The sequence below is a fragment of the Apteryx mantelli genome, chromosome 5 (genome assembly GCF_036417845.1).
Source record: "Apteryx mantelli isolate bAptMan1 chromosome 5, bAptMan1.hap1, whole genome shotgun sequence".
Classification (NCBI taxonomy): Eukaryota; Metazoa; Chordata; class Aves; order Apterygiformes; family Apterygidae; genus Apteryx; species Apteryx mantelli.
Window position 1 is genome coordinate 72,667,191 of NC_089982.1, and position 26,404 is coordinate 72,693,594.

The following is a 26,404-nucleotide window of genomic DNA, read 5'->3' on the forward strand; positions in this document are numbered from 1 at the left end:
CAAGCAGGCCAGGTTCTCTGGGGGAAATTTCAGCATCCTTCTGTCCTAAACTGCCTGTACTGGTCTGCATGGAAGTCTCCACTTTATACACCTGTATTGAAGAGCAAATACTTTCTGCTTTTGAAAATCTAAAGCTTTATTCCTCTTTTTTTCACCCTGTTCCCCCAGTCCCCAAAACAGAATTCCACAGGGTTTCCCATGTCTTTTTTACAGGTCAGTAGACACATCAAGAGCATGCCATTGCTGTATTTTATTCTGTATGAGTAAAGCACTCCTGTCATACCCATCTATCCTGATGCTATTTCCCTTTTGATATGAAGAAACCTCACTTTATGAATGAAACGTTACAGTGACAAAAGCACAAACGTATCCATTTCAGCAGTTTCTGACTCTTAAGAGTAAATTCTTTGCATCATTGTAACATGAAGAATTGATAGTTTGTATCCTCACTGTGTATATTAATAGCATCCGAGAGAAAAATACACATACCATCCTTTTTATGTCTCCTATGCAACTCTGGATAAACTATTTCCCCTCACAGCTTGTTGTCCATGCTACTTGAAGTAAGCATGCTATTCCACCTCTCAGGACAGCTCTAAGAAAACTTCTCAGTTTGTAAAGAACCCGAGTAACAGGAAAAAAAAACCCTAGATGTTGTTAATAATTACAATTATTAACAGCAAAGATTTTTTTAAAGAATAAAAAAGATAAACATTAGGGATGAGGTCAGATTTGTCTTCAAGAAAATACTGACTAGAGATAGGAAGCGGCTTAACACCTCTATAAAAGAAAGAAATGAAGTACCAGAAGACCTGCATAGATGGTGTTGTAGGAGGTAACTACTACTGCCTTAATCTCTACTTATAAATATGATTATTTCTGACATCAAACTCGGGTTCTTTCCCCTAAATAACTTACGGCACACACCTAGAGTCCCTACAAGGGCTATTAGAGGGGCAACCCCCCCCCCCCCCCCCCAGAATAGGTACATTTCTTGTGCGCGGGGAGCCGAGGCCCCACGCCAAGGCGAAGCGAGCCACCCGGGAGCTGACCTGCAGGGCCGACACAGCGGCCTCCCCTCAGCTTCCTCCGCGCCACGTCCTGCTCCGTAACCGCCCTAGCTCCCTCTCTGGCCTCTACCCCACACCCTCCCCCGACCGCCCTCGCCCCTCGGGCCCACCGCACACTTCCCTTCCCCGCCGCTGCCTCCTCACAACCCCACACCCGCCCCTCCCCATAGCGCCCCGCGGCACGGCCTGTCCCGCGCGGCCCCTCCAAGCCCACAGCCGGACCCCACAGAAAGGGCGCGGAGCGGCTTCACCGCCGCTTCTGCGCATGCGCCACACGCCGCGCATGCCCCGAGGAGCGCCACGGCGGCGGGCGCGCATGCGCAGCCCGCCCAGCGGCGCCCACCCCGAGACAGGGCAGAGCCGCCGTGTGGCGCCTCGCGCGGCTCGTCGTCGCCGCCTGTGCTCAGCTCCCTGCTGGGGCGGGGCCGGCTCCTGCGGCCGCCCGAGCCGAGCCGAGCCGAGCCGAGCCGAGCCGAGCCGAGCCGAGCCGAGCCGAGCCGAGCCGAGCCGAGCCGAGCCGAGCCGACGGCATTTCCGGGGGAGGGAGCGGCGCGCGGGCTCGCGGGGAGCGGCGCGGCGCGAGCAGAGTTGACTATATATGGTCAAAGGCAGGGGAGAGCGGCGGGCCGCGCGGGTGCTTCCTGCTTCGTGCTGCTGGGCGCCGCGGGGCTGAGGCGGCGGCGGCGGCGAGAGGCCGGTCTGCCTGCGCTCGGCGCGCTTCGCCTCCCTTCCTGGCGCCACCGCCCGCGGCGGTAACAAGTGGGCGAAGATGCCGTACGAGATCAGTAAGTGCCCGGCGCGGCGGCGGCGGCGGCGGGGGGCTGGGGAGGCGGCGCGGCCGGGCGGCGGCGGCAGCTTCGCCCGGTGACCCTGCCGCCCGCGGCGGGCTCTCGCCTCGGCCGCCGCCGCCCTGCCGGGGTCCCGGCGCCGCGGCGCGTGGGGGCCGTTGGCGCGGCCGTTGGCCGCCCCCGAGGCGGTGCCGGGCGGGCGCGGAGCCGGCGGTTCCTCGCGGCCCGCTGACAGCAACAAGTGCCCGCGGCTGCCGGTCGGCGCTGGGCAGGGCGTTTGGCCGCCTGCGAGGCGTTCGTTAACGGCGATGAATAAAACCTTTCTCTCTCTCTCTCTTTTTTTTTTTCTTTTTTCCACTCTTCTTTCCGTAGAAAAAGTGTTTGCCAGCCTCCCACAGGTTGAAAGAGGCGTTTCCAAAATTATTGGAGGTGATCCTAAGGGCAATAATTTTATTTACACCAACGGAAAATGTGTCGTCATCAGAAACATTGATGTAATGTATCCTGATTTATTTTATTTCCTAGTAGAGTTCGTTTTGCTAAGTTTCATTTTGCTTCCCAGCCCCTCTCCTGTAATAGCTTGTGCTTTATTCCCACTTAGTAAATTCAATTGAGGTCACAGATCTGTGATCAGCAGGAGGGGAAGAGGAAGGGTGCATGACTCAGACATAAAATTATGGGCAGTGACTGTAGAAATCCGTAGAAAATCTCTGTGAAATGTACAGTTCTCTCCCTGTCATTATGTAGAATTTGTAGACAAGAGACTGGTATATTCTGGTTGGCCTTGTTTATCATCATAATTCTCTTATGAAGTTGAGAGAGGTATCTGTTTAATGAATGAACTCTTCCCTTTTTGCACTACTGGGCCTTTCTCTTGTAAGAGAAGCATGCAGATGCTCACAAGTAGCTATGTTTAAGTTCATTATTCCGTAGCTTCTTTTTTTCCACTGCACTCCAGGAATCAAAACAGTTGTCAGTTACTTGACTCCATGGCAGGCTGTCTGAACATCCAGAGTTTTCAGCCCTGATCACAGAGAACTTCTCATTGATTAAATGTTAGAATACCCCTGTTAATGTTTTCAGTGGTGTTGAGTTCTTCTGTGGTGATAAGAAGTGTTAAGTGTGTTATTTAAATTACTACTTCAAAGATGGCATCGCTTTGAAAAGGATGGAGGAAGCATTACACATTTAGGCTATTGTTTTGCTATTGGTTTTCAAAGATCACTATTTCCTTCAGCATAAGTGTTCTACTCTGGAAAAATCAAACTCCTAGATTTGCTTTCCTTTTCATCCTGTAACTTTGACTTGCAGTGGGACAGGTCGTATGTCTCTGGAATTCTCAGGTCTCCACAACAATGGATTTGTTTATGACTGTTTCTGTAAAACAGTTTTGTAAACTGAATTTTTACGAGCATTTTCCTGATTGCTCTCACTACCCTTGCTATATACAAATGTTTCTTATTTCGTTGTCATGCCATAATACAGAAATGCTGCTAAACAATTAATTTCTTGCAATTTTCTTGTTTGATATCAGTTAGTTTTTTTCTTTTCCACTTAAAGTACAAGTTTGTTTTTCTTATTAATGTCTCCATGTAATGTGGTAATAGTGTTTCACTGTTGGTATCAAGAAAAGTTCAATTTTCTGAAACCAGAAGTCTCAATAATGGCACACAGTGTGATGGGAGAAGAAAAGCCAGTCTGCTTACAGCACAGTTTCTGCCCCAGTTGTGTATTGTGACCTCCTCCCTTGCACTGTCATTAGTGTTCATCCAACCCTATTTTGTGGGTAAACTGGAAGAAAACAGTTTTTCTTTTGGCTTCCTGAATCAGCTCACTGAAGAATCACACAATGCAAATGACAGTCCCTGTGAAAACTAGAAGGTAGAGCACATGGCAAGGTCTGAATACGGGAAAGGCAGGATTGTGGGAACTCCAATTTAGACCTGCTTAAACTCTCAGTGGAAGCTGAGAATGGAAGTCATAAAACCTTCAGTTTTATGGTGTAATTCATGCCGGTATGTAAACTTACCTGAACTGGCAAGTAGGAAAACGCTGCTCCTGTTAGTGACTGACAGAACACATTCCTCAAACTAGTATAGAATGTTTTGTAGCAATGACACAAAAACTGACCAAAGTGCATGGTATGGCTTTTGTGTCAGAGAATGTTGTGGTTTGTTCCTAAACCTACATGGAAGTGTGTCCGCTCCCTAACTGAGAAACATGCCTTCTTTGAAGGTATGGAAGCCTGCATAAATAGCTTGTAACAACCAAATGAAGTATTGGGAGGGCCCTGTGTTGTCCCTCTACAGACAGTTTTTCCAGTGTTACGTGGAACAGTCATGCTCTAATTAAAAACAAACAAAAAAAACAGGCATATCATTAAAATGTAGTGATCAGCTCTGTAAATCTTCCGAAGTTGTAGTAGCAGCTAAACTATGGTGCTGAGTAAAAGGTTCGTGCTTGGTTTTTGAACATGAGCTGGAGACTTTCTTTAAAGTGCAAAAAGGACTGGAAAAGCACTGTAAGAAAGAAGGACTAGTGATATTTGTAAGGTTTCATGCCTCATTAATATTGTATTGTCTTCATGGGTCCAAGCTTACTTTGAAGCTTGGAACTTAAACTACTCACTTTCTTAAGTGGCTCTAGTTTCAGTGTTCAAAATAAGCCACATAAGCTCTCTCATTGAATCTATCCCTAAACTTATTCCTAGCCTTCTTCAAAAATAACAGCAGATAATTAGTATTAGGTACTGCATTTGTCCTGACTAATGTTATAATTTTATATTTAAATCTTTTTAGAAAAGCCTTTTTTTGTCTATGAAAGACATACAAGTTAGAAAACAGAGCTTACAAGCAAAAATAATCTTATCGAATAACAAACATTTATGTTGCCAGCTCTAGTTTATTTGCTTGTATCCAAAATCTCTTAGCCATATCTTAAATTTAGGTGCCTGAATTTTATCTTCCTTTTCCCCCCTTAATTCATTCTGTAAGTCCAATCTCTTATCTACTTAGCTTCAAGGGCTCTTGGAGGTTCTTACTATAAAGCACCAGCTGCTTGTGTGTATCATTATTAACAAAATATGGTTTTCTGAGCGCCCTGAATTTGTAGGTGATGCAACTACAGCATGGGGAAAACATTGTCTTGTCTTGCTTAGATAAAAAACAGTAACACACAAAATGGAGAGTGACACGTGGATGCTGTAAATGCAGACATTTGTGACTTAAGCAGGGCTATAATGCACTCAAGCAATGTAAAAGCATGCTGTACCAGAAATGGAAAAGAGCTGCTTCTTGCATGAGTAAGCTATATTCTATCTCCTGAGATTTACAGTACTGTAAGAGCAAGAGACTGTCTTCTTCCTAAAACAGAGCATGTGCTTTAGTTTTTCCTGATTGGACAGCTGAGTCATACCATAACACCAGGTGGTTTTCTGATATAGGTGAACAAGTGTATATTAATTATAGCAATTAAAATGGACTACTTTTTTTCTTCTGACCACGTAAGTCAAGTTTCTGGAACTGGAAAATACTTGTCAACTGGCATAAAAAAATGTTCCAAAAAGTAGAATAATGTATTACTAATGTACTAGTATATTGCTGTTCCTGGAAGATATGCAGTGTGGGGATTTTGTATGGTTTTTAATTTGAGAGCAGATATTGGAAGAATTATGTGTCTTGAGGTCATCCTTTTGATTTGTCACCTCAGTAGTGTAACCCTGATCTACTGATACACTGAATCAGTTTAATTATCCAACCTGGAGCATCTGAAAACACATTTAAGACTGAAAAGATGTAATTGTGATAGAGCAGCAGTGAATGATGCATTTCTTTCATTATTCCAGTACAATTATTGATGCTGGGGAAAACTTCTTCTCTTATGCTAGTGTGTTAGGTTTTTGACTAGATTTCAATTGGCAAGAAAGAGCAGGTCTTGCACACCTCATTGGTTACTGAGTAATCTTGAGTACATATCAATGAGTAACTTGGGTGCAATATGTTGTACTTAACTGTAGTAGAACTTTTGGGTGTGTGCTGCAAAACACAGAGTATGTTTAGTATTCTACCTAGATAATTGTTTTACCTGGCCAGCCCTATTAAAAAGATGCCTATAACTTGACTTATTTTGGATTCTTTGGGGGTCAGCAGATTCTGAAGAAGGAAATAGCAGAGGAAATACTTTCAATTGTGGCAGTTGTTAGAAATCACTGTGTTTTAGTCATAGTAGACAGTAATTTCATGCAATGTGCTCTGCGCTTTTCTCTGTAGATTTTGGTTTTAGCCAGTTTTTCAGTTTAAAGTACAAGATGGAGGGAAGGGATGAGAGAAGGAATGTAGGGAAAAATTCTGAGTTTTATCTTGGAACATCTGATTTTACTCCTGTGAAAATCAGGAATTGCTACTTAGTAACTCTCTCTCTCTCTCTCTCTCCCTCTCTCTTTTGTTTTGTTTTTGTTTTTTTTTTTCCTCCCTCTTTCCTTGTTCTTTAAACTAGAATCCTGCAATTGCTGACATCTACACGGAGCATGCCCATCAGGTTGTAGTTGCCAAGTATGCTCCCAGCGGATTTTACATAGCATCTGGAGGTAAAGTATCAGTGCGCACGTTGCATGAGCTGTGTGGACAAAGCTTTTGAAGTGCTTAACACAGAACTTACTGGTGTAGTAAAGCAACACTTCACATTGCTGTACAGAATATATGTAGCCAATGTGACCCACTTTAATGTAATTCTGTGTGCATGTGGGGAAAGACCAATTTTGGTACTTTGTACCAATTTTTATACTTGTTCTTGTAACCTCTTTCTAAAGCAGTGAGTTCAGTGGCATGCTTGTTCTTTTAAAAACTGGTATTATTTAAATAAAAAAGAATCTGAAAATGAACTTTAAATGCTTAGCCTGTTTAGCGTTAGAGGACAAACCTTAACATAATGAGTTGCTTTTGCACATGCAGCAGAATGAAGCGTTATTTCTGAAATATAGGACCATTGCTTTGGCATGTTAATAAGCTTGGATACTTTTGGGTGGCAGTGATTCTAGTAGAGTTCTTTCCTTTCCCTCCCCATTTCTTGCTGGCAGAACTTGGCAAGATTTGGCATGATTTTTCTGACTGTTGTAACCTGAACTAAAGGCTTTCTCTGGTAAGTTAGCAGGGAAAAGATGCTCATTCTTAACTTTGTGTAATGTATGTGAATCAATAGACTGAGAATGGGTAGCATGAATTTTCTGCAGCCTCCCTTGGATTATTAGCAGAAATAGTTAAAATTTTTGATTTACAAACAGAGAACTAAACAAACCCACCTTAACAGAAGTTTCTTTCAAATAATTGACCTTTTTCAGGTAGGGCTCTTTAGGCGTGGTATGCAGTTGAAGAATATTAATAAATACAATATTGCAACTTCCCTTTCTTAAAAACAATTGCAATTAATTAGTTTTCTTTAAATCTGCTTGCCATTGTGAACTAGAAACACTTCATAAGCAAGTAACGGACCTCAATTCAGGAATACTTTTTGTTTTTAAATAACATGTTGGTTGTTGTTGCTGAAAACAAAATATTCTGAATATGAATCCCTTAGAAAAGGATTCAAGACTCCTGCACAGGTCTTAGTAGAATGGGAATTCTTCTCTCGGCATTCTTCTCTCGGCAATTTTAAGGGAGCAACCTTTTTGAAAATCTAATATACTTCAGTTCTTCCCTTCTGGGCTTTCTGCATACCTAAAAGCTATATTAACGTATGTATCTGTTGAATACTGAGAAAGCTTTAAGGCCATTCATTAGCACAGCCTTCCCCCCCCTCCCCACCCAAGGAACCAAAGCCAGGATTTTCTTGGCTCGGTCTTGTGTGTGGACCATATGTCAAACTGATGTGTTCTTTGTTCTTCAGATTTGGTGTTTTAGGTTTGTGCTGTATTGATCCCCCAATATAACCATCAGGGGTTTTTTTTCTTATCACCTTGTAGATTTTCATTCCTCTGTAGAAGAACAGTAGTATACACAGAGTCTCCATGTGAAGATGCTTTTCATTAGCGACCAGGTTAAAGAACCTCCTTCATTTTAGGGAAGTATTCAGATGACTTTTTTCAGAAGTTGTCTGTCCCATCTAAATACGCAAACTTAGGCTGCAATATTTCCCTTAAACTGTCTTCTGTATCAGTTGTAAAGTCTCATGATACTGGTGAGCATGGGTATGAAGACAGCATTAGACTGTTTAAGCTGTTCTAAGTATAACATAAGATTCATGTCTGTATCCGTAACCAAATTTGAGCTAGACGTGCAACCTGCTTTAATACTTGATATGCTTGATTGGACAGTCCTTTGGCAAAATGTTCTGTGGTTTTTATGGTATTTTCTCCTATACTGCAGTCATAACAGGTGTAGGAATTGGGGATAACATGAAGTTAAAGCTGCATGTGTCCTATCAGAGATAGAGCACAACAATTGGATTTTTGAAGTCCAAATTAAAATTTTATTTCAATAGCAAATTATTTAGATTAGAATGGAGGATTCTGAATCTGTCCTTTTAGCAGAAGTGGAGAAGATGAGCCCTTGGTCAGTCCCAAAGATATGGGGATGCTTTATGTCTAAGCTGGACTATAAAGATGCACTGATAAATGGTAGATAATGAATCAAGAGTTCTGCTGAGGTGAAAGGCACGCCTTTTAACGTGTGGTTTGCTGCTAAACAGTAGCTTTTATGAAGGGTCTAATACACATAATCTGCTACCTGAGTTTCATTACAAAAGTATAAACTTGTCTGTGTCTAGAACAACTCCTCTATTTACAATGTTGCACCACAGTATTTGCTGTGAATAGAAGCAAGCCCTAGGCCTCTGTAATACTGAGAGGAAACAATGACCAAAGAAGCTTTCATTATATTACGTTTTCAATTGTTATGATTTATGCTGTGTCTGCTGCTTGTGACATTAGTATTTTTGAATATTCTGTTATCTTCCTTTGTAGTAGTCCAAGTGCACTATATGAATAACTGCACAATTAAGTGCATACATGCTTTTGTATAGGAAAAAGTAGGCAGATCAAAATGCTCATGAAAACAGTACTATGGACAGAAATCTCTTCACAGATATACAGTTAACTGATACCTATATGCAAAACAGATTTGCTTCAAGGGTGCAAAAAAGTTGAAGTATGAGTTTTAGTGCATCAGCTACTGTCCACCGCATTGCTCTCTTTATTCTAGGTGTAGGGTAGCCTACCTTCCAGAGATGTCTGGGTAAGCTATCTTGTAACTGGTAGGGAGTTTTCTGTTTTTGTTTTGGTAAGCATGCGAGCATATGAGCACTTAAGACAGACTAGCAGATAGCATGTGAGTTCCTACCCTCTCAGTGTGCAATTTTTTTGCATGTCTTTTCTCAAAGTTGGTTCCGTATGTTGTATTTATTGCTGCACATCTTAACTTAATATCTGGTTAAAAAAACACCTAGTCTCAGTGAAATGGATGTAGTCTTCAGCATTCCTAAATCAAGTGATTTGTAGTCATTGTAATAGAGTAAGACGGTATGCCCCTAGTACAAGTGTTCAGGGTAGCTGAAAATTTTTATCCTGACAGATTGCTGAGTCATGTGACTGAGTCATGCTGGAACAACAATAGTTATGTTCTATTATGTTATGGCAGATGTCTCTGGAAAGCTGAGAATCTGGGATACTACGCAGAAGGAACACCTACTGAAGTACGAGTATCAGCCATTTGCAGGAAAAATAAAGGATCTTGCCTGGACTGAAGACAGCAAGAGAATAGCTGTGGTTGGAGAAGGAAGGGAAAAGTGAGTAATTCTTCTGTATGCTGTAAACTTTCGTATTCTAATAAAGCAAACTTTTGATGCAGAAGCCTTTAATTCTTCAAGGAAATAAAGTCATGGCTTGTTCCTTGTTTAGACCTCAAGATATGCTGCTCAGCAGCAGAATTTTTTATGCAGTATTTGACAACTGTAGAACAAAGTGGCTTATATACTGGGAAAATACCATTCTGTTAAATTACTCAATTTAAAATTGTGGGGGTTTTGATTGGTTTTTAGAGGTGGGTTTTATGTTAAATGATACCTGTTCTTGGTGATCTTTGGAAGATTTCTTTGTTTAATTTTGATAGAGTAGGAAGGGAACCACAAGATGATTTTCTTCCTCTTCAGTTTCACCCCTCCTGAACTGAGAGGATGTAACTGAAGAAGAGCTTAAAAAAAAAAAAAAAAAAAAGTAGAAAAATGCATATCTGAACATTCTCTTCCAGCAATGCCCTCATATTTTTTAAAAAAATTATGCTAATTTCAAAAAAATCACAACCGGTTGTCCTTGTCTAAATAAGATGCCTATTGTAGCCTGAGACTGGTGACTCCTTTCCTTAATGTTAGAAGACTTGACATGTTTTTAAGGCAGAGTCTGGAGCAGGTAGTCTCAGGCCTTAAGGTCTTAAAAATAAGTTTTCCCCACTCCTATTTTTTTTGTTTTAAACGTTATACTATGTCCTGATATTTGAGAGATGTTCTTTGTTTCCTAGTGCTTCATTTTCTTGTTACAGAAGAACTGATGTACAGTACATTGTCCATCAGTTGCTATTTTGTATCTTTTCTCCCTCCCCACCTGCCCCTTAGTTAGGGTGAAAGTAGGTACTAATAACTTGCTATCCTACAGCTTGCCAGTTTCATGTTATGCATATGTACCCTGACTTTAGAATTTTGCTGAAGTGATTCTATAGAGCCCTTTTTAATAGCAATGCTCTGACAGTGTAATGGCAGTGTATTGATTATACTTTTTTTTTTTTTTTTTAGTTAACTTAAAATAAGAACTGACAAATGCTTTTATAAACTTTTTCCTTATATCTTTCAGTAAACTGTTGACATTTTGTTAAGGTTCATATGGTAAATCTAAGTATTCCTTATGCCTTCTCTTTTGGGATTTATTGAATTGTACTGCTATAACAGTTACAACGTGGCAGCTCAACTCTTAGCAAACTAGTCAGCATAGCTATAGTAGCTAATCAGTTTTGTTGTAGAAATACACATGGAAACCTAGAACACTTTCACCTAAATGTGATGGTATCCAGTCTAAGCTAAATCAGGTAATGGAGTTGATGCTGTTGTTATCCAAGCTCTTTACATTTTATGTAGTGACTGGACAGTTGGGAACAGCTTACTGCTTTCTTTTATAAACCTGAGCTTTTGGACTTACTAAAAAAAAATCTTTTATATCTCTGAATTTTAGAAGCTTTATACATAAAACTTGTCTAGTCCCTTCACCAAATGTCTCTCTCCAGCAAGATTTCAAATATCCTTCAGGGAACAATGATGCACTTGCATGAGATTAACGAGATGACCTAATTTCTTTTCTTTGCGTGCACTCAAATCTGCTGTTTGCAGATGCTTAAGGAGTTAATCTACATTTAACTTTTATGAATTACAGTTATTGTCTGCTTCTCTAACCAGATTTGGAGCAGTGTTCCTGTGGGATAGTGGTTCTTCTGTTGGCGAGATTACTGGGCACAACAAAGTGATCAATAGCGTGGACATAAAACAAACAAGACCTTATCGTCTAGCAACTGGCAGTGATGACAACTGTGCCGCTTTCTTTGAGGGACCACCATTCAAATTCAAGTTTACAATAAGTGTGAGTTTAAGTTTAGTTGTGGCTCTGTTAAACTACGCAGCAAGTTGACAAAAGCTTTCCAACAACCTTGCAGTTCTTGTCACAACTCACTGTTGTAACAGAAGTTTTGAGCTTCCCCTATTGAGGCGTAGTCGGTGTCAGGTGGCCTTCTTAAATTCATGTTTGGGTATAACTGAAGGCTTCTCCCAGGCCAGCAAAGCCAAAGGCTTGGGACTACTACATTTAAAATGTTCAGGTCTTTGTTACTTGAGGCCAAAGAAGATAAAAAGCCAAGAAGTTCTGCAGCTGTTTCTGATGGCAGAAAACATGTCTCTTGCCTCAAAAATCTCTCAGGGATACTGGGTTTTATTTCAGTAGTAAGTTCAGAAAATTTTATTCTTATTTTGTTTTTAAAAATATAGTAGTAAGGCTTTATTTTCATAAGTATGTGCCTTGAGTAGACTTTATACACTGAATTTAGTCAGGCTTCGATCCTAGTTCTAGAAAAGGAATTGTTTTGAGCTCTGCAATCCAGTGATATGATGTAGTTGCCAAATATATTTCTGAACTTAAGTTGCTACTTACATTTTGCTAAGCTGTTTCTTTTGGAACTCTGAAGTCTGATTTGCTTACCAGGAGTGCTCAGTCTGGTATGCGTCTCCCTTTTAAAGTGATATTTGATTTGATGTATGGGCTTCATGTATAGACTGTTACATGGTTTAGACTAGAGCCCAAGGTATCATCTAGAAAAATTCTATATTTAATCAAAGAAAGTAGGTTAGAACCTGCCTTTCATAATGCTAAAAATAGTCTCCCAAATCTCTTTTCATGGGAGCTTTGGCCTCATTGTGGTGCTTCCCAATTTAACAGGTATTCTAGCTAGCATCATTTGAATAGTCTCCTATTTGTAAATACTCTATTTAGGGAGCACATATAGCTTGTCTGGTTACTTCACAGAGCTAGCACTAGTGTAATCTCTCAGAAATGGAAATCCAATACAACAATAGTTTAATCTTCATGCCCATGTTTTTTACAATATCAGGGATAAGATATTTTTCTGTATGTGAAACTCATTTGCACAATGAAGCAAGAGTCCAAATCTGGAGAATGCTGGAGAAGAGCTCATTGACTGGAGGGGAAGAATCCCATCCCTGCATCTAGGCTGCAGTTGAAGTTTTTTCTACCTATCCCTTAAACAGTAGCACTCATTTACATGGTGTTGTGCTAAGTTTGTTGAACTACATCAGTATGGATCCCACAGTTTTTTCCCTGGGCTATTCTTGATCCCCATGATCCTATTCAGTTAGAGGCTAGTATAGAGGCTAGACTTGCTCTGTAGTGGTTGAATAGCAGCATTCTCTACAGCAGGCACCTCCCACACAGCTAACTTATGGCTTGAATGCAAGAGAAATTCACTGACACTAGATTATCTTGTATGTAAGCAGGTAAATGTACGTAGGTCCGCTGTTATGTAGAGTGCTGATTCTTCTTTATTCTACAGGACCATACACGGTTTGTGAACTGCGTGAGGTTTTCTCCTGATGGAAACAGATTTGCTACAGCTAGTGCAGATGGCCAGGTAAAAATAAGTAACCCCTTCTATAGCTCTTCTAGGATGAGAAAAAGAGGGTTTTTTCAGGCATTTTGGGAATAGGATCAGTTTTGTAAAATGTGTAGCTTCTCTAAGATGTGTAGCTTCTCTTCTTATTCTGTGAAATGATTGGCTTAAACTTTCAGTGCCTTCCTGTAATGCTGCAACAGCTGTGATGTCCATCAGACTATTCTCTGTCCATCAGACTATTCTCACTCTTTTTTTTTCTGTTCTATTTCTTTATTGTATTACTTTTCTTAGAGGTTATTTTGGCAGGAATGTATCAGACCTTTGGAATATGTATGTCCTTGTTACAATTATAAAAAATCCATCTGAAATACTAAACTCTCAGATAGCATCCTGACTCCATGTGGACTCCCTGCTGATAAGGGCAGGTTGACAGCAGCACTTTTGCTGTGGGGGAGATCCTTACAAGTAGGCAGATTCCCATGACTGCAGTGCTATTGTCAACCTGCCATCACAGCAGGGGTCAAAAATGTGGCATCTGTACACTGGATCCTGGCATTCAAAATTGTGGTAGAGTGGCTCACTGTGATTGTGATTGTCATCTCATCTGGTTAGTCTTAAATGCAGGAATATTTATGCTTCTTCCTTGAATGTAGTGTTTGATAAGCTTGCAAGTGCACCCTGCTACAGAAAAGTGATCTGTGCAATGCAAGTAACGTAACATTTCAGTTTCCTTTAAATGGTTCATATGTATGCTCTCTTAAGATTTTTGTCTATGATGGGAAGACTGGAGAGAAAGTGTGTGCTCTCGGTGGAGGCAAAGCTCATGACGGAGGTATTTATGCTGTAAGTATTGCCTCGTTTGTGTAAATGATCCTTAGTATTTATTTCATTACCAACTTCATGGACTGTGAAGTATTGCAGTAATAAATGTGTTTACTATCTTGTGGTGGCATTTGTTTTTACAGATTAGCTGGAGCCCTGACAGTAGTCAACTGCTTTCTGCTTCTGGAGATAAAACTGCTAAAATCTGGGATGTTGGTGCTAATTCTATTGTCAGTACTTTTAACATGGGATCAAATGTTTTGGATCAGCAGCTGGGTTGTTTGTGGCAGAAAGACCATTTATTGAGTATTTCTCTCTCTGGCTATATTAATTATTTGGACAAGAACAATCCAAATAAGCCTTTACGTGTCATAAAGGTAAGTTGAACTTATGTTGTTGCACCACAGTTTCTGCAATAAACAGTTCAGTGGTTGAAATTGTTTAGATGGAGTAGTAACTATTGAAAAATAGTTTTGTTGAATTACTTTGCATTGCCAAACCAGCTATGTGTGACTGACTCTTGCAAGTCCCATAAATCAAAGTTAAGATGTTATATGGAGTTACTGTGCATTGTGCAAACATGCAGACTGATTTTGGTTTCAGTTAAAGTTATCAAACTGCTTTTCATAGTAGCTTTAAGCATTCTTGAGATGATAAAAGAAATACAGCATAGATAGAAAACTACCAAGGATGTCTGTTTCTTGTCATTCTACCTCAGCAGTATATTGTGAACAAGGTGACTAAGGTCACTATACAGTTGAGCTTTAATTTTGGGAATTACAGAGTTCTCTGACACAGCACTCTCACGGGAACTTACATTTTTACATGAACTAGAAATAGATGTCCCAGATTCTTGCTATTGCTGCTTTAAATCTGGCGATCAGTGTGGGTACATGACCATATTTAGTCCTTTTCCTCTATATCATAAAGTGGCCGAACAGAAAACTTTATGAAAAGGCTGTGAAAGTATCTTGGTCCAGCAGGCTCGGTAACAGGGTTATTTACAGTGCCTATTCAGTCCTTTTAAGGAGCAGTGCATGGAAATAGCAGTGCTGCAACAGTTAAATCACTGCACCATTAATTAGTAATTTGTATTCTGAGCGACCTTTAATGCTTATGAATAAAATGGTATGTTATCTTCTGAATTGCCTATGATCTTTCTCAAACAAGTTTATGTATATATTAAAAATTAGAAGTTGCACATCAAAAATTATTGTTATGTGTCCTATTCACAGGGTCATAGTAAATCAATTCAGTGTCTCACAGTGCATAAAAATGGTGGAAAGTCCTATATTTACTCTGGAAGTAATGATGGTCATATTAATATCCTTTGAATGGTAAAGTGATATTTGTTTTAGCCCTATAGATTGAGAGAGCTTCTTAAAAAAAATTGCTTTGCTTAAGACAAGAATTATCTTTACTAGACACAAATTAATATTTTATGTCTGTTGAAAAAGTTTGTTTTGCTTTTCCTCTAACTTTTCTATTGTATATAGTGCTTGCCTTTAACCTTGCCTCCTTGTTGTCCTAAATATGTGCCAATTCTTAATTTTCAGTTCTCACTTCATGTGGTAGATTACTTCCTCCTCTCTGCTAACAAACAATCATAAATTCTCTTGTAACTGTCCATGTGTACTTTGCCATATATGCCAGGTTTGTATTGCTGTCTCTTGCTGCTGTTGTTACTTGCAATAGATAGGTAGATCGTTTTACTTTTTAGATTCATTTCTTAGTTGTGTTTTTTCCCCACTTGTATTTAAGTAGATTTTTGAAGTTCTGTGTTACATTAGTTCTGTTCTTTATTTGGTATCTCAAATGTAATCAGGCTTTCTCATTACCCAAGAGAACTTGTAATCTGGTTAGGACTACAACAATTCCAGTCCTATTGGTTTCTGGAGCCAGATATTTGGAATACAGTCTAGGTTCTCAAACATTGTTGTCGACAGGTTGGACTGTGATGTGTTTAGCTAACACACTGCACCAAGATGTTTAAATGTTCCTTAACTCTATTGTGCACATTACTGGGATTCTGAAACTGGAGAGAATGATGGCTTTTCTGGGAAAGGCCATACAAACCAGGTTTCTAGAATGGCAGTGGATGAAATGGATCAGCTGGTCACCTGCAGTATGGATGACACTGTGCGCTATACCAATGTCAGCAAGAGGGATTACAGGTTAGTGAAACTATTGCTTCTTGTTCTGGTGTTGCAGCCCCTGTTGTTATACAACGAGAGTTTTGTTGATTTACATGGCAGAGAATCCTGTGCTGCAACTTGTTCAGGTTTTAAGTTACCATGGAAACTGTAGAAATGATTGCTGTACCAACCGTACTTTTTTCTATGAGAACAAGAAATGCATCCCAGACTTTTCTCTTTCTGTCTCCTTCCTTTCACAGGTTAGATATCTGTGTTATATTGGGTAGTTTAATTGGCAGGTGATGGGAAGGGTGTGTTTTTCTGTGCTTAATAAATACACAGGAGGACTTAATGAATTTGAAATGTGTGGTTAGGAGGGGTGGGAAATGGCTGTTTCTTCATGGAAACCACAATTGAAGCAAAAAATTTTGTGGAATCTTATTAGAATCACCTAGTTAAATTCAAAAAGCAGGCTTTTGTGTAGTAACATTGATTTTCACTTTGAAGGTATACTACCTGATCAAGATACTGACATTCTAAAGAGTAAACACAAGGAAACTGCAGATTATTAAAGAAACTTTTAAATTATGCAACTTCTTGAAGATCATTAGGGGGTGACTATTTGAATAGTCAATTTTAAATAATAAGCATGGAATAATTTATTCTGTTTTGTCCTCCTGTTTCTCCACCTTGCTACACCTTCCTCTAGCGGCCAGGATACTGTGAAAATGGATGTTCAACCAAAATGTTTAGCTGTTGGTCCTGGTGGATATACTATAGTTTTATGCATTGGACAAGTAAGTATTAGTTCATGGATTAGCAGTACAATTGTTCTGTTAGATAATATAGCGTACAGTAACATGATGGTAACTGTGGTGGAAACTTGTTTAGTGTTCAATCACCTCATGCTTCTGGGGCATTTATTAATAAGCCTGTGAGGACATAATTAAGCAAGATACTTGTTACAGGCTTGTCTTTTGCTTTTGTACCAATTTGACTGTTTTATCTATAGACTTAAACTTTGTGTAGTCCCTCATGTGGATGCATCTGAATTTACTATTGTCAATCTAGCTTTGTGCTAGAAGGCTACACCAGTCTAAATCTATATGGGGAAGAACGAACACTGTTTACCTGCTGAATAAAAAAAACTGACTAGACGTGCTTTAAGTTGTGGATTCAAGTGCTTCTGAAATAAATCATCTTAGCTATTGACTGTAAAGAGTAGAGAGCTCCTGAAACCTTTGAATTGCTGCTAATTTCAAAGTTATTGTTTCTGGTTCCCTTCCCTTTCCCTTATCTCTTTCCTTTTTGGAGAGAGGGAAGCAGAAAAGGGTAAAGTGGGAAAGGTAACTTTGTCATGTAATGAGAAGTGCATTTATTGCACCCCAATCTTTTATGTACCATTAAGTGACCTGTAAGAACACTTTTTGCTTTTAAGTTTTTAGGACTTCTCTGATTGAGATATATATATATATATATATATATATATATATATATATATATATAAAAATCATGTTATAAAAGTGATTTTTATTTTTTATTTCTTTTCAAGAGACAATAGGAATTAACAAATATGCTTGTACATGCACGTTAATCTCTAAATAATGCTCTTTGTTGATATATTCAGTGTGGCAATTTGAGGGAAAGGATTTCCCAGTTCTGCATTTTTCTTTTGCAACTAACCAACAAACTAATGCTGTTGTACAGTGTGGATATCTCTAGCTTGCTTGCCAGTAGTATTCAGATCATGCAAAACCAAACAGACTTGTGTCATCAGGGCTATTTTAGTGTCAAAGCATGCTTAACTTCTAATGATTTTTGCCTTCTATGTGGATCTTGGCTCTGTCTAGGATTTTCAGTAGTGTTGTCCAAATGTGTTTTTCAATGCGAGTTACTACTCCAGTTGATTATTAAATAGAACTGGATAGGAGATAGCTCTTAAAATGTTACATTGCAGTATCAGCTTGCCTGCTAACTTGGCCCCACTTCCCTTCCCCTAAGAGTGAACCAGGAAGGTAATAAGTATTGCTAAAAACACTGCTTTGTCTATGTTTCTTTTGTGTTCTGACCAAGCAAGGTGAAGCTGAATACAATAGAGCGTATCCTGTACTACTTAATTTAGAGCATTTAAATCACTCTTAAGTCCTGTAACACAGCAGATTAGTTAGTTACCACACATAGGCATTTCTTTCTTCTACCCGCGGTGTGTGTGTGGGGGGGTTGTGGGTTGTTTGTTTGTTTGTGTGGGTGTGTTTTTTTTTTTTTTTTAGAATCGGTGTTTGTTTGCTTTGGGTCAATATGCAGTAAATGTCTGAGCAGAGTGGATTTGTATTTATGACTAAGCAACGTAGCTTAGTCATAGTCATTTATTAGGCATTTGGAAGAAGGATCTTAGTAGTTCATGGTTCTCTATTTACAGATTGTGTTGATGAAAGATAAGAAAAAATGTTTTGCAATTGATGACCTTGGCTATGAGCCAGAAGCTGTAGCTGTTCACCCTGGAGGAGGCACAGCAGCAGTGGGAGGAGCGGTAAGGTTGCACTTTTTAAACTCCTGTGAACACTTGAACTGATAACAGTAGCGTTTAACAATAGTAGGTATGTTGTTCTGTTGAGAAGTAGTAGTTGACAGTTATTACAACAGTAGTACTGAAATAAGTAAATTATGTGTAATTGGAATTCATGGGCTTTCATTCCTCAGATTCTCCCACCATCGTGACCCTACTAACATCTATTTAATTTTTTTTTCTTTTGTATTTGCAGTCTTTAAATTTTTAATGTTTCCACTCAATATGAGCTTGAAATAGGCATTTTGCAGAATTTTGCCCAAATTCTAGAAGTCAGTTGTGTAGTCTAGACTTGGTGAATTGTAGCTAGTATGAATGAGAGGTTCTTTAAACTATTTCACAATGTAAGTAGCACCAGATGGAGTTGGTGAAAGAGCCCTGGTAGCTCAATAAGCCTTCCTGTTTCTATTGTAAAGTGGTTTTTGTTCCTTCCCCTCTTCTCCACTTTTAATTTGTAGGATGGAAATGTCTATTTGTATTCAATCCAAGGAACCTCTTTGAAAAATGAGAAGACTTTGGAAGCTAAAGGTCCTGTGACCGACCTGGCATATTCTCACGATGGTGCCTTTCTTGCAGTCTGTGATGCAAACAAGGTTGTCACTGTCTTTAGTGTCACTGATGCATATGCGGTAAGAATTGTTGTATCAGTTGTTCTTTAAAAAAAAAAAAAAAAAAAAGGCATGTGTTGACTTAAGATCTGTTGTAGTGAAATGTGATGTAGCCAATGGGGTACAACTGTTAGATCACTGATGTGTTTTTGGTGTTTCTGTCTACTAGAGAACTTGTGTGCCATTTTGTAAAATGGACAAGAATGCAGACTTAATCTGATCCATGCAATCCATACAGTACAATAAAACTAATGAAGTAAATAAGACAAAGACTTGGCAATAAAACTTTGGCTGTGGCATACAGCTCTATGGTAAGGACTAAGCAATGAAAGGGATACCACAGGGACAGAGAATCTTGCTCCATCCTTTGGTCTAGTGTCTTTTAATCAAGAGCCAAGTAACTGGCAATTTCCAGTTTCTAGCTGAATAGTAAATATGTGAATCAGTCTTTAAAGTCATTTAGGCCTTGACTGAAACCACACTGAAAAGAAAAATACAGGATGGTGTTCCAGAAAAATGTTTCATTTTCTAAGTAAAAACTGAAAGAATTTTGCTTTTAGAAACATCTATTGAGTTATTTTAAAGGCTTCTGAGTAATTGCTGCATCTGCACTTTACCAACTCAGTTTTCTTAGAAAGAGTCTTGCCATTTTTGCTGAAAGGTTTGGATTTTGTTGATTCCACTAGTGTTTAAATAAGTGGCATAAAATGAAGCTTTAAAAGAGCTCTGTTGTAGTTGTCTGTCCTTTACACATTGCAAAGCTACTTTGTCTGGGACATCAGTCTGTACCTGAGATATACAATGTTTGGAGTCTTGCAGGATCTTATCGTTATTTATTTTGTTATGCTGTACACTAAAAGCCAGTGCTTTTTTGAAATACCTTGAATGAATGAAGTAACACTGTATTCCCGATCACTTTGCAATAGGAGCATAATGTCTTTTATGGACACCATGCAAAAATTGTTTGTATTGCCTGGTCACCAGACAATGAACATTTTGCTTCCGGAGGCATGGACATGATGGTATATGTTTGGACTGTAAGTGATCCAGAGACCAGAGTCAAGATACCAGGTATGTTTGCTTCAAAATCTGTTTTGAAAGTTGCCAATCTTTCTTGGAATGTGACACAGCACATATTTTCCAGAACTAAATGGTATGCCAGATGCATTGTTTTGAATGTTTCCAAACTAATTTTGCCTTAATTTTCAGCCTCTTCTATCTAGCTAAAATAGCTAGTACTGCTCTATTATATTCTTGTATTTCATAAAATACATCTTGTATATTCATAAAATACACTGCTAGTACTTAATGCAACTGAAAATTACATTTGGAGCGTGTGCTGAAGGTATTTTGTCAGCTTAGCCTTCCTAATTCTTTTTTGTTATTGCATTGCCATACAGATGCTCACAGACTACATCATGTAAGCAGCTTGGCATGGTTGGATGAACATACGCTGGTAACAACATCCCATGATGCTTCTGTCAAAGAGTGGTCTATCTCCTACCAATGAAATAAGCCCTCTTTGGAAGGACCTAATCAGGGACTAGAACTACTGCAGTGGAACATAGCATTTCTCCTAAAGAGTCTCTATTGGCCTCTGGGTCTTCTATCATATCCTCATATCTTTACAGGGTGTTCATATCTGTAATTAAATGTACTTTGAAAGCTTTAGCCAGTAACAGTTTGCACATGAAAAGCACTTAAATTATGTCTGGAGCTTAACCTTTGTGCTGAACATTCCAGAGGCAACAGCCTAGCAAGTTGGCCTGAAAGATTCAAACTCAATCAGTTGTTCTTTTCTAACCAAGAAATGTGAGATTGTACAGCATGAGAGTAATACTTCTCATTTTTTCTAATTGCAGAACATTTCTGTACTAATGGTCATAGTAAGAATATTTAGTTGTTATCTGAAACCAATCATGCTGTGTGCAGCTACTGTATATTGCTTTGCTTCTCTGTACTGCACCAAACTGTTGCCTCAGATTTTCTCCTCCAGATAACAAAATGGGGTACATACATAATAAACTTTTTATGTATTTCATGTCAAAGCTTTGTGGTTTATTTTAGGATGGAAGTGTGGGATTTTGATGTACTTACTGTTGTGGGTTTAATGTTTACAAATAACTGTCATGGCAACTTCTTGCTTCAGAAACACCTTTGTGACTTTTATGAATTAAGAATGTCTGGTCATTTCAATGTCAGAAAAAAATCATTCTGTGTGAAAGATTAAAGGTATTTTCTGTTTGAAGGAGGAGGAGCATGTTATTTAAAAAGAGTACTTCTAACACCTTTTGAAAGTACAGGAATTAAACTAATTGAAGCATTGTTATGACTTGAAGTGATTTTTGAGAAGATGGTCAAGCTGTTTGAGTAAGTTTTATGCATTTGCATGTGCAGAACAGTTGCATGTAAGCTGTTACCTAATATGAACAGATCATGATCTTATGTTTAGTTCCCTTTTCACACTCTACAATGCATTTAAGTGATTTTATCCTATCAGTCTGACAAGGGTTGAGGAGGAGACTCTGATGCAAAGTAGTAGGTAGATCTGTGACCATCTCTTGTGGTCAAAGGAAGTTGCTGCTGTCCAAAACTTTGAAAGACTTTAAAACTCTGTTTTCTACTAAACCACCACCACCACCTCTCCACTGCTCTTTAGGTTGTATTAAGTTTTCCTTACTGTGTGGACTTGCATGTTGTTTATTTACAAATTATATTAATGATACAAATATATATCTAATGATTAAAATCTAATGACACTAATTGTACAGCAAATAAAATGCTTTTGCTGCTTCTCATCCCATGGACCATTGCTCAGTCACTGAAAACTTTGCCTGTCAAAAATGGCTTAGCAAGACATCTTTTAAAAGGGAAGATCTTGATTTCTTTTTTGGGAGTGGTGATCAGAATTTCATCAGAATGAGTGTGTCTTCTTCTGGTATACAAACAAACTTATGAACAGTTGAGCCAGGTTTTACCTAAGAAGCAGAGTATTTTGCATCACAGTTTCTTTGTGCTTTCTGCCTCTCTCCATTAGAATTTTGCATGTCTGTTTATTAACAACTGAAGGACAAGAGATGTAGAAGAGAAGTTTTGGAAAAGGGCATATCTGGAATTAAGTATACGATTCAAATGAACTAGATTGTTGATAGTGTCTAGACACATAAAACTTGTTCTACTATGGCTTGTTCTGTAGTTTCCTGTGCGATCTATTCACTGTTCCCTAAAGCAGATCTGGAAGGCATGCTACTGAATCTGCCTAGTGGGTTCCTGTGGTGATTGAATCCCTGTCATTTAGGTAATGATAAAAGGAGAAGAAAAGGTAATGCAGATGTCTATGGGCAAATAACTCATTTCACTGACAAATTTTGCTTTTTGTAAGAGGTGGTCATGGTTAGTGAAATGGTTTTCTGAGGGAAACAGCAGAATTTCTTGATGTCCCCTACCACATTGGAGCGGGGGTTCCTTTCCTGTATCTCAGAATTGGTGCACAATGTCCAAAAGGTGACATGAGTGTAAGGCAAGGTATTTTCTGATTCTTGGAAGATCGTGATGAATTAGCTATTAGCTAGAAAGCTTGTGTTATGACTCATTTTTGGACACCTGCCTGTGGGGGTATTCATGCTTCAGCTTCTATTGGATTTGTTTATTGGCATATAGCTTGAGTTTCAAATTCCTTAAAGACTAATATGGTTGTCTTACTTCTATAGCAAATCCTGACTCTACAGAACTGAAGAGAGATTCTTCTACACCAAATGCACAGGCTACTTGTTGATCCAGTGTAGGTAGAACAAAAACTGAGTTAAAGAAGCCCAGCTGTACTCTTTGAATCAGGCCACCTGATCATTTGTATTTGTGCAGCAGGCTGAAAAAGTGCAATCTCTTAAGCTAAACTTGGAGGTCAAGAAATAGTAACCTAGAGGTAGGGGAGTCGAGGAAGAGCACCCAGCTACAGCATGACTCCTGTTTTCCAATCTCAATTATACAAGCAACCCCCAAAGTTTAAATTTTTCTTTCATTATGCTTCCAATGACTGCTTAAAGTGCCAGGTGTATCATGTTTAACAATGTTACTGTTTTAAAAGGGGGAACAAATACTGAACTTTTATTTGGCTGTATTACAACAAATGATCGTTTCCAAAGAGAATGCAGAACTTGGAGATAGCTATGTGGAAGTAGAGCATTGCTGCTAGTTTAAGCTTTCTCTTCAAAAACTCTGTTTGGCCTGAAAACTGTGGACTATTACAGAGCCTCTGCAAAACAAGGGATAGGGACAGCTGTTCACTGTCAGGTAACCCTATGTGTAGTAATGGAAACCATTCTTTTGGTTGGCCAAGTTTGAGATTGTTTCAGTTGTCATATTTCTCCCCTGTTCTCATGGTCTCTGTGAACCCTGTTCTGACTGTTTGTGATGAGAAAGGCTCCAGAGGTGGCAGCTGATAGCAGGCTGCTCTTGAGGTAAGCTGTCAACCTCTTGACCTTCTGTGAAACAGAAACAGGGTGTCAGGACAATCCATTCCTGCTAAGTCCTGTTTTCTCCAAATTCTGTTTAACAGTGGTGCATAAATTGTGGTGACCTCAAAAGGAAATATGTGAGATACTCATATGAGTATGAAATTAAGGCTGTAAGTAGGAATGCACTAAAAGGAGGAGAGAAAAAAACCACAACCCTTAGATGTTGCTATATTAACAGTCTAGTTGTGAATTTTGTAATGCTAGTTCAAGGCCTGACCAAGCATTGCTCTTCAAGCCACCTTTACTCCTAAAGGTGTCAGTTTTAGGCATGAATGTGATTTAAGGTCTAGCTGGAAGTTACTTGAAAGCAGGTTTCACTTCATCCTGTCTGGCAGCTTGCCTGCTTTACAGTGAGAATGCAGCTTAATTAGGCCAGGGATAGATTTGGAAAACAAATGTGACCTGTGATTCCTCACAAGGCTGAACTGTGTGATTTATTTCCCCCTCCCCCTTTTTAACAGTGTGATTTAATCCTGTTTGCCTGTTCCATTTCTGCTGTGCTCATACAGAGCATTGGCCTTCCAAGAAGTTGGTCTTTGCTGTCAGCCAGAAGCTAACAGCAGCTGTTCTGTGGAATATCAGCAGCAAATCCTAAATGGTGTCTTCAACTGGCAATTGATAAATGCAAAGGTAGAAGACATAACATCATTTGGAGATAGAAGTCTGTTTTGTAGAAAGTTGGACATGTGATAATGAGAGTTAGGGAAGGACCCACAACATATGTTCTGGCACTTCTGTCCCCCTGCTCAATTCTTTTGCTTAACCATTACAGCTTGGCGTGAGGGTAGCAACCTGAAAATCTTATTTAAATGAATGTTATTCTTAAGCAAAAATCAGAAGCTACAGGGCCTTTCAAGCTGGACTTGCCCTTTTTTGAAGCTAAATTCTTGAATTCTCTGATTAGAAATGTATCCTACAGCATGTGTTAGTATGTCACTGCAGATACTGTTTCATGATTGTGGCACGAGGAGGGATTTGCTGAACAAACCTTTTCCCTGTGATAAAATTAGCTGTGGCTATCTCTGCAATGAAAGCATACTGAGAGGGGGGGAAAAAGGTACCTTTCCTGTTCCCAAGAGTGGAATGATGCAGTTTGGCTGAGCTGAGAACAAGTTAGAAGTTCTCATATGCAGAGCAAATGCTTATGATAAGAGAACAAGGCTCCCTGGAGAGACTCAAGAATGCAACTCATCAGTGAAAGAGTAAATGCATGCCTTTCACACTCCAAAGGACAGCTCCTTTGTGAAATACCAGTATTTTTACTGACAGGAATTAGGACCAGTTAAACCAGTTCATAGAAATGTTGGTGGAAGGACCTTAAACGTGCCCTTCCTTCCTCCATCTAGTCTAATGTCATGTTTGAAGCAGGGCTATGAACAATACTAGATCAGGTCAGCTGTGTGGGTTTGGGGGGTTTTGTTTGTTTCTTTTCTTTTGTGTGTTTTTTGTGTTTGTTTTTGTTTGCTTGTTTGTTTTTTCCTAGCAAAGTCTTAGAAAACTTATGAGGTTGGAGATTACACAGTCTCTTTGAGTATAATCTATTCTAAGCAAGCTTTTCCTAATGTTCAACCTGAAATTCCCAACATGTATTTTGTGGCCACTGTACCGTGTTATATTTTGTGCTGCTGCCAGGAGGAGTTTTAACAATATGCCCTTAGTGTTACCTACTGGCCACCAGTTGGATGTTGAGATGTTGATCACTGCTCTCTCATCCCAGTTGGTCCATTCTTCCAGCCCCCATTTACCTGTTTCTAAATTAGAATGCTGTGGGAGAAGGTGTCTGAAGTCTATCACATCTACTTTGTTCCCCACATCACCAGCTATAATGAAATTCATAGTTATCACATTGGTGAAGCATGATTTGCCTTTTGCAAGTCTGTATTGACTATTTCTTCTTGTCTCTTAAGTATTTGGAATTGAATTCCAGTAGGACTTGTCATCCATCTAGAGACTGCAGTGAAAGCTAGTTAGCCTCTAGTTTCCTGGGTGCTTCCCCCCCCCCCCCCCCCCCGAAGCTGCAGCCGTTTATTGTGTACATTAGCCATTTGCCGGTCATCAAGGCTCTCCCCTTTAGCAACATGATTTTTTCATGGCTGATAGTTATCTATCTCATAATCATACTGGCCAGCTCTTTGAATAGCTTTGTGCGAGTCCCATCACAGCCCTAGGGAGTTGAATACATTCAGTTTTTAAGTAGTCCTTAACATTGCTACCTACTGATAGCTGCCCCTCTCCTCTCCAGACTGCACTGGTACATGCAGAGGTCTGGGTGCAGGCTTTGCCTGTGCAAACCAAGGCCAAAAAAAAAAGTGTTGAGTACTTGAGCTTTTGCTATGTTGCGTGGTGGTAGGTTATTTCCTCCATTTAACAACAGGTACACTTTTATTTGAGTAATTCAAAAGATAATATTGCTGTGTGTGCTGTTATAAATATCTGAAGCACTGCTATGTTTCTCCATTAAATCAAAGACTGTAGAAGAAATGCTGTTCAATTTTTATGGCCTAGTGGCCTGGGACTTACAGGAAGTATATTGCAAGTGAAACATTCTTTAAAATCATTCTGAATTTATGGTCTTTTTCCCGAGATATCCAACCATGTAGCTGTAATACACGTTACATTCCTATGATAGAAGACTTGTAGATGGCTGTAGGTTCCCGCGTCAGGTTCTAGTTCATGATTCATGCTAGCTCTATGTAAGCTAAGCTTAGATGTGTGTGCACACATGCATGCACACAGCAGCATTAGCTGTTT

The 26,404-nt window shown here is 39.4% G+C and overlaps 1 protein-coding gene across 1 annotated transcript; it reads left to right on the forward strand.

The window, feature by feature from the left end:
• Nucleotides 1-1,586: 1,586 nt before the first annotated feature.
• On the forward strand, nt 1,587-21,180 carry WDR1 (WD repeat domain 1). Its single transcript, XM_067298230.1, has 15 exons — nt 1,587-1,855; nt 2,231-2,352; nt 6,353-6,443; nt 9,487-9,634; nt 11,288-11,468; nt 12,949-13,026; nt 13,771-13,851; nt 13,974-14,207; nt 15,066-15,153; nt 15,848-16,004; nt 16,675-16,762; nt 18,385-18,495; nt 18,990-19,160; nt 20,066-20,210; nt 20,540-21,180. Exons 1-15 carry the CDS (start codon nt 1,840-1,842, stop codon nt 20,647-20,649), a joined length of 1,821 nt encoding a protein of 606 aa, XP_067154331.1. The 5' UTR covers nt 1,587-1,839; the 3' UTR covers nt 20,650-21,180.
• The last annotated feature ends 5,224 nt before the right edge of the window (nt 21,181-26,404 follow it).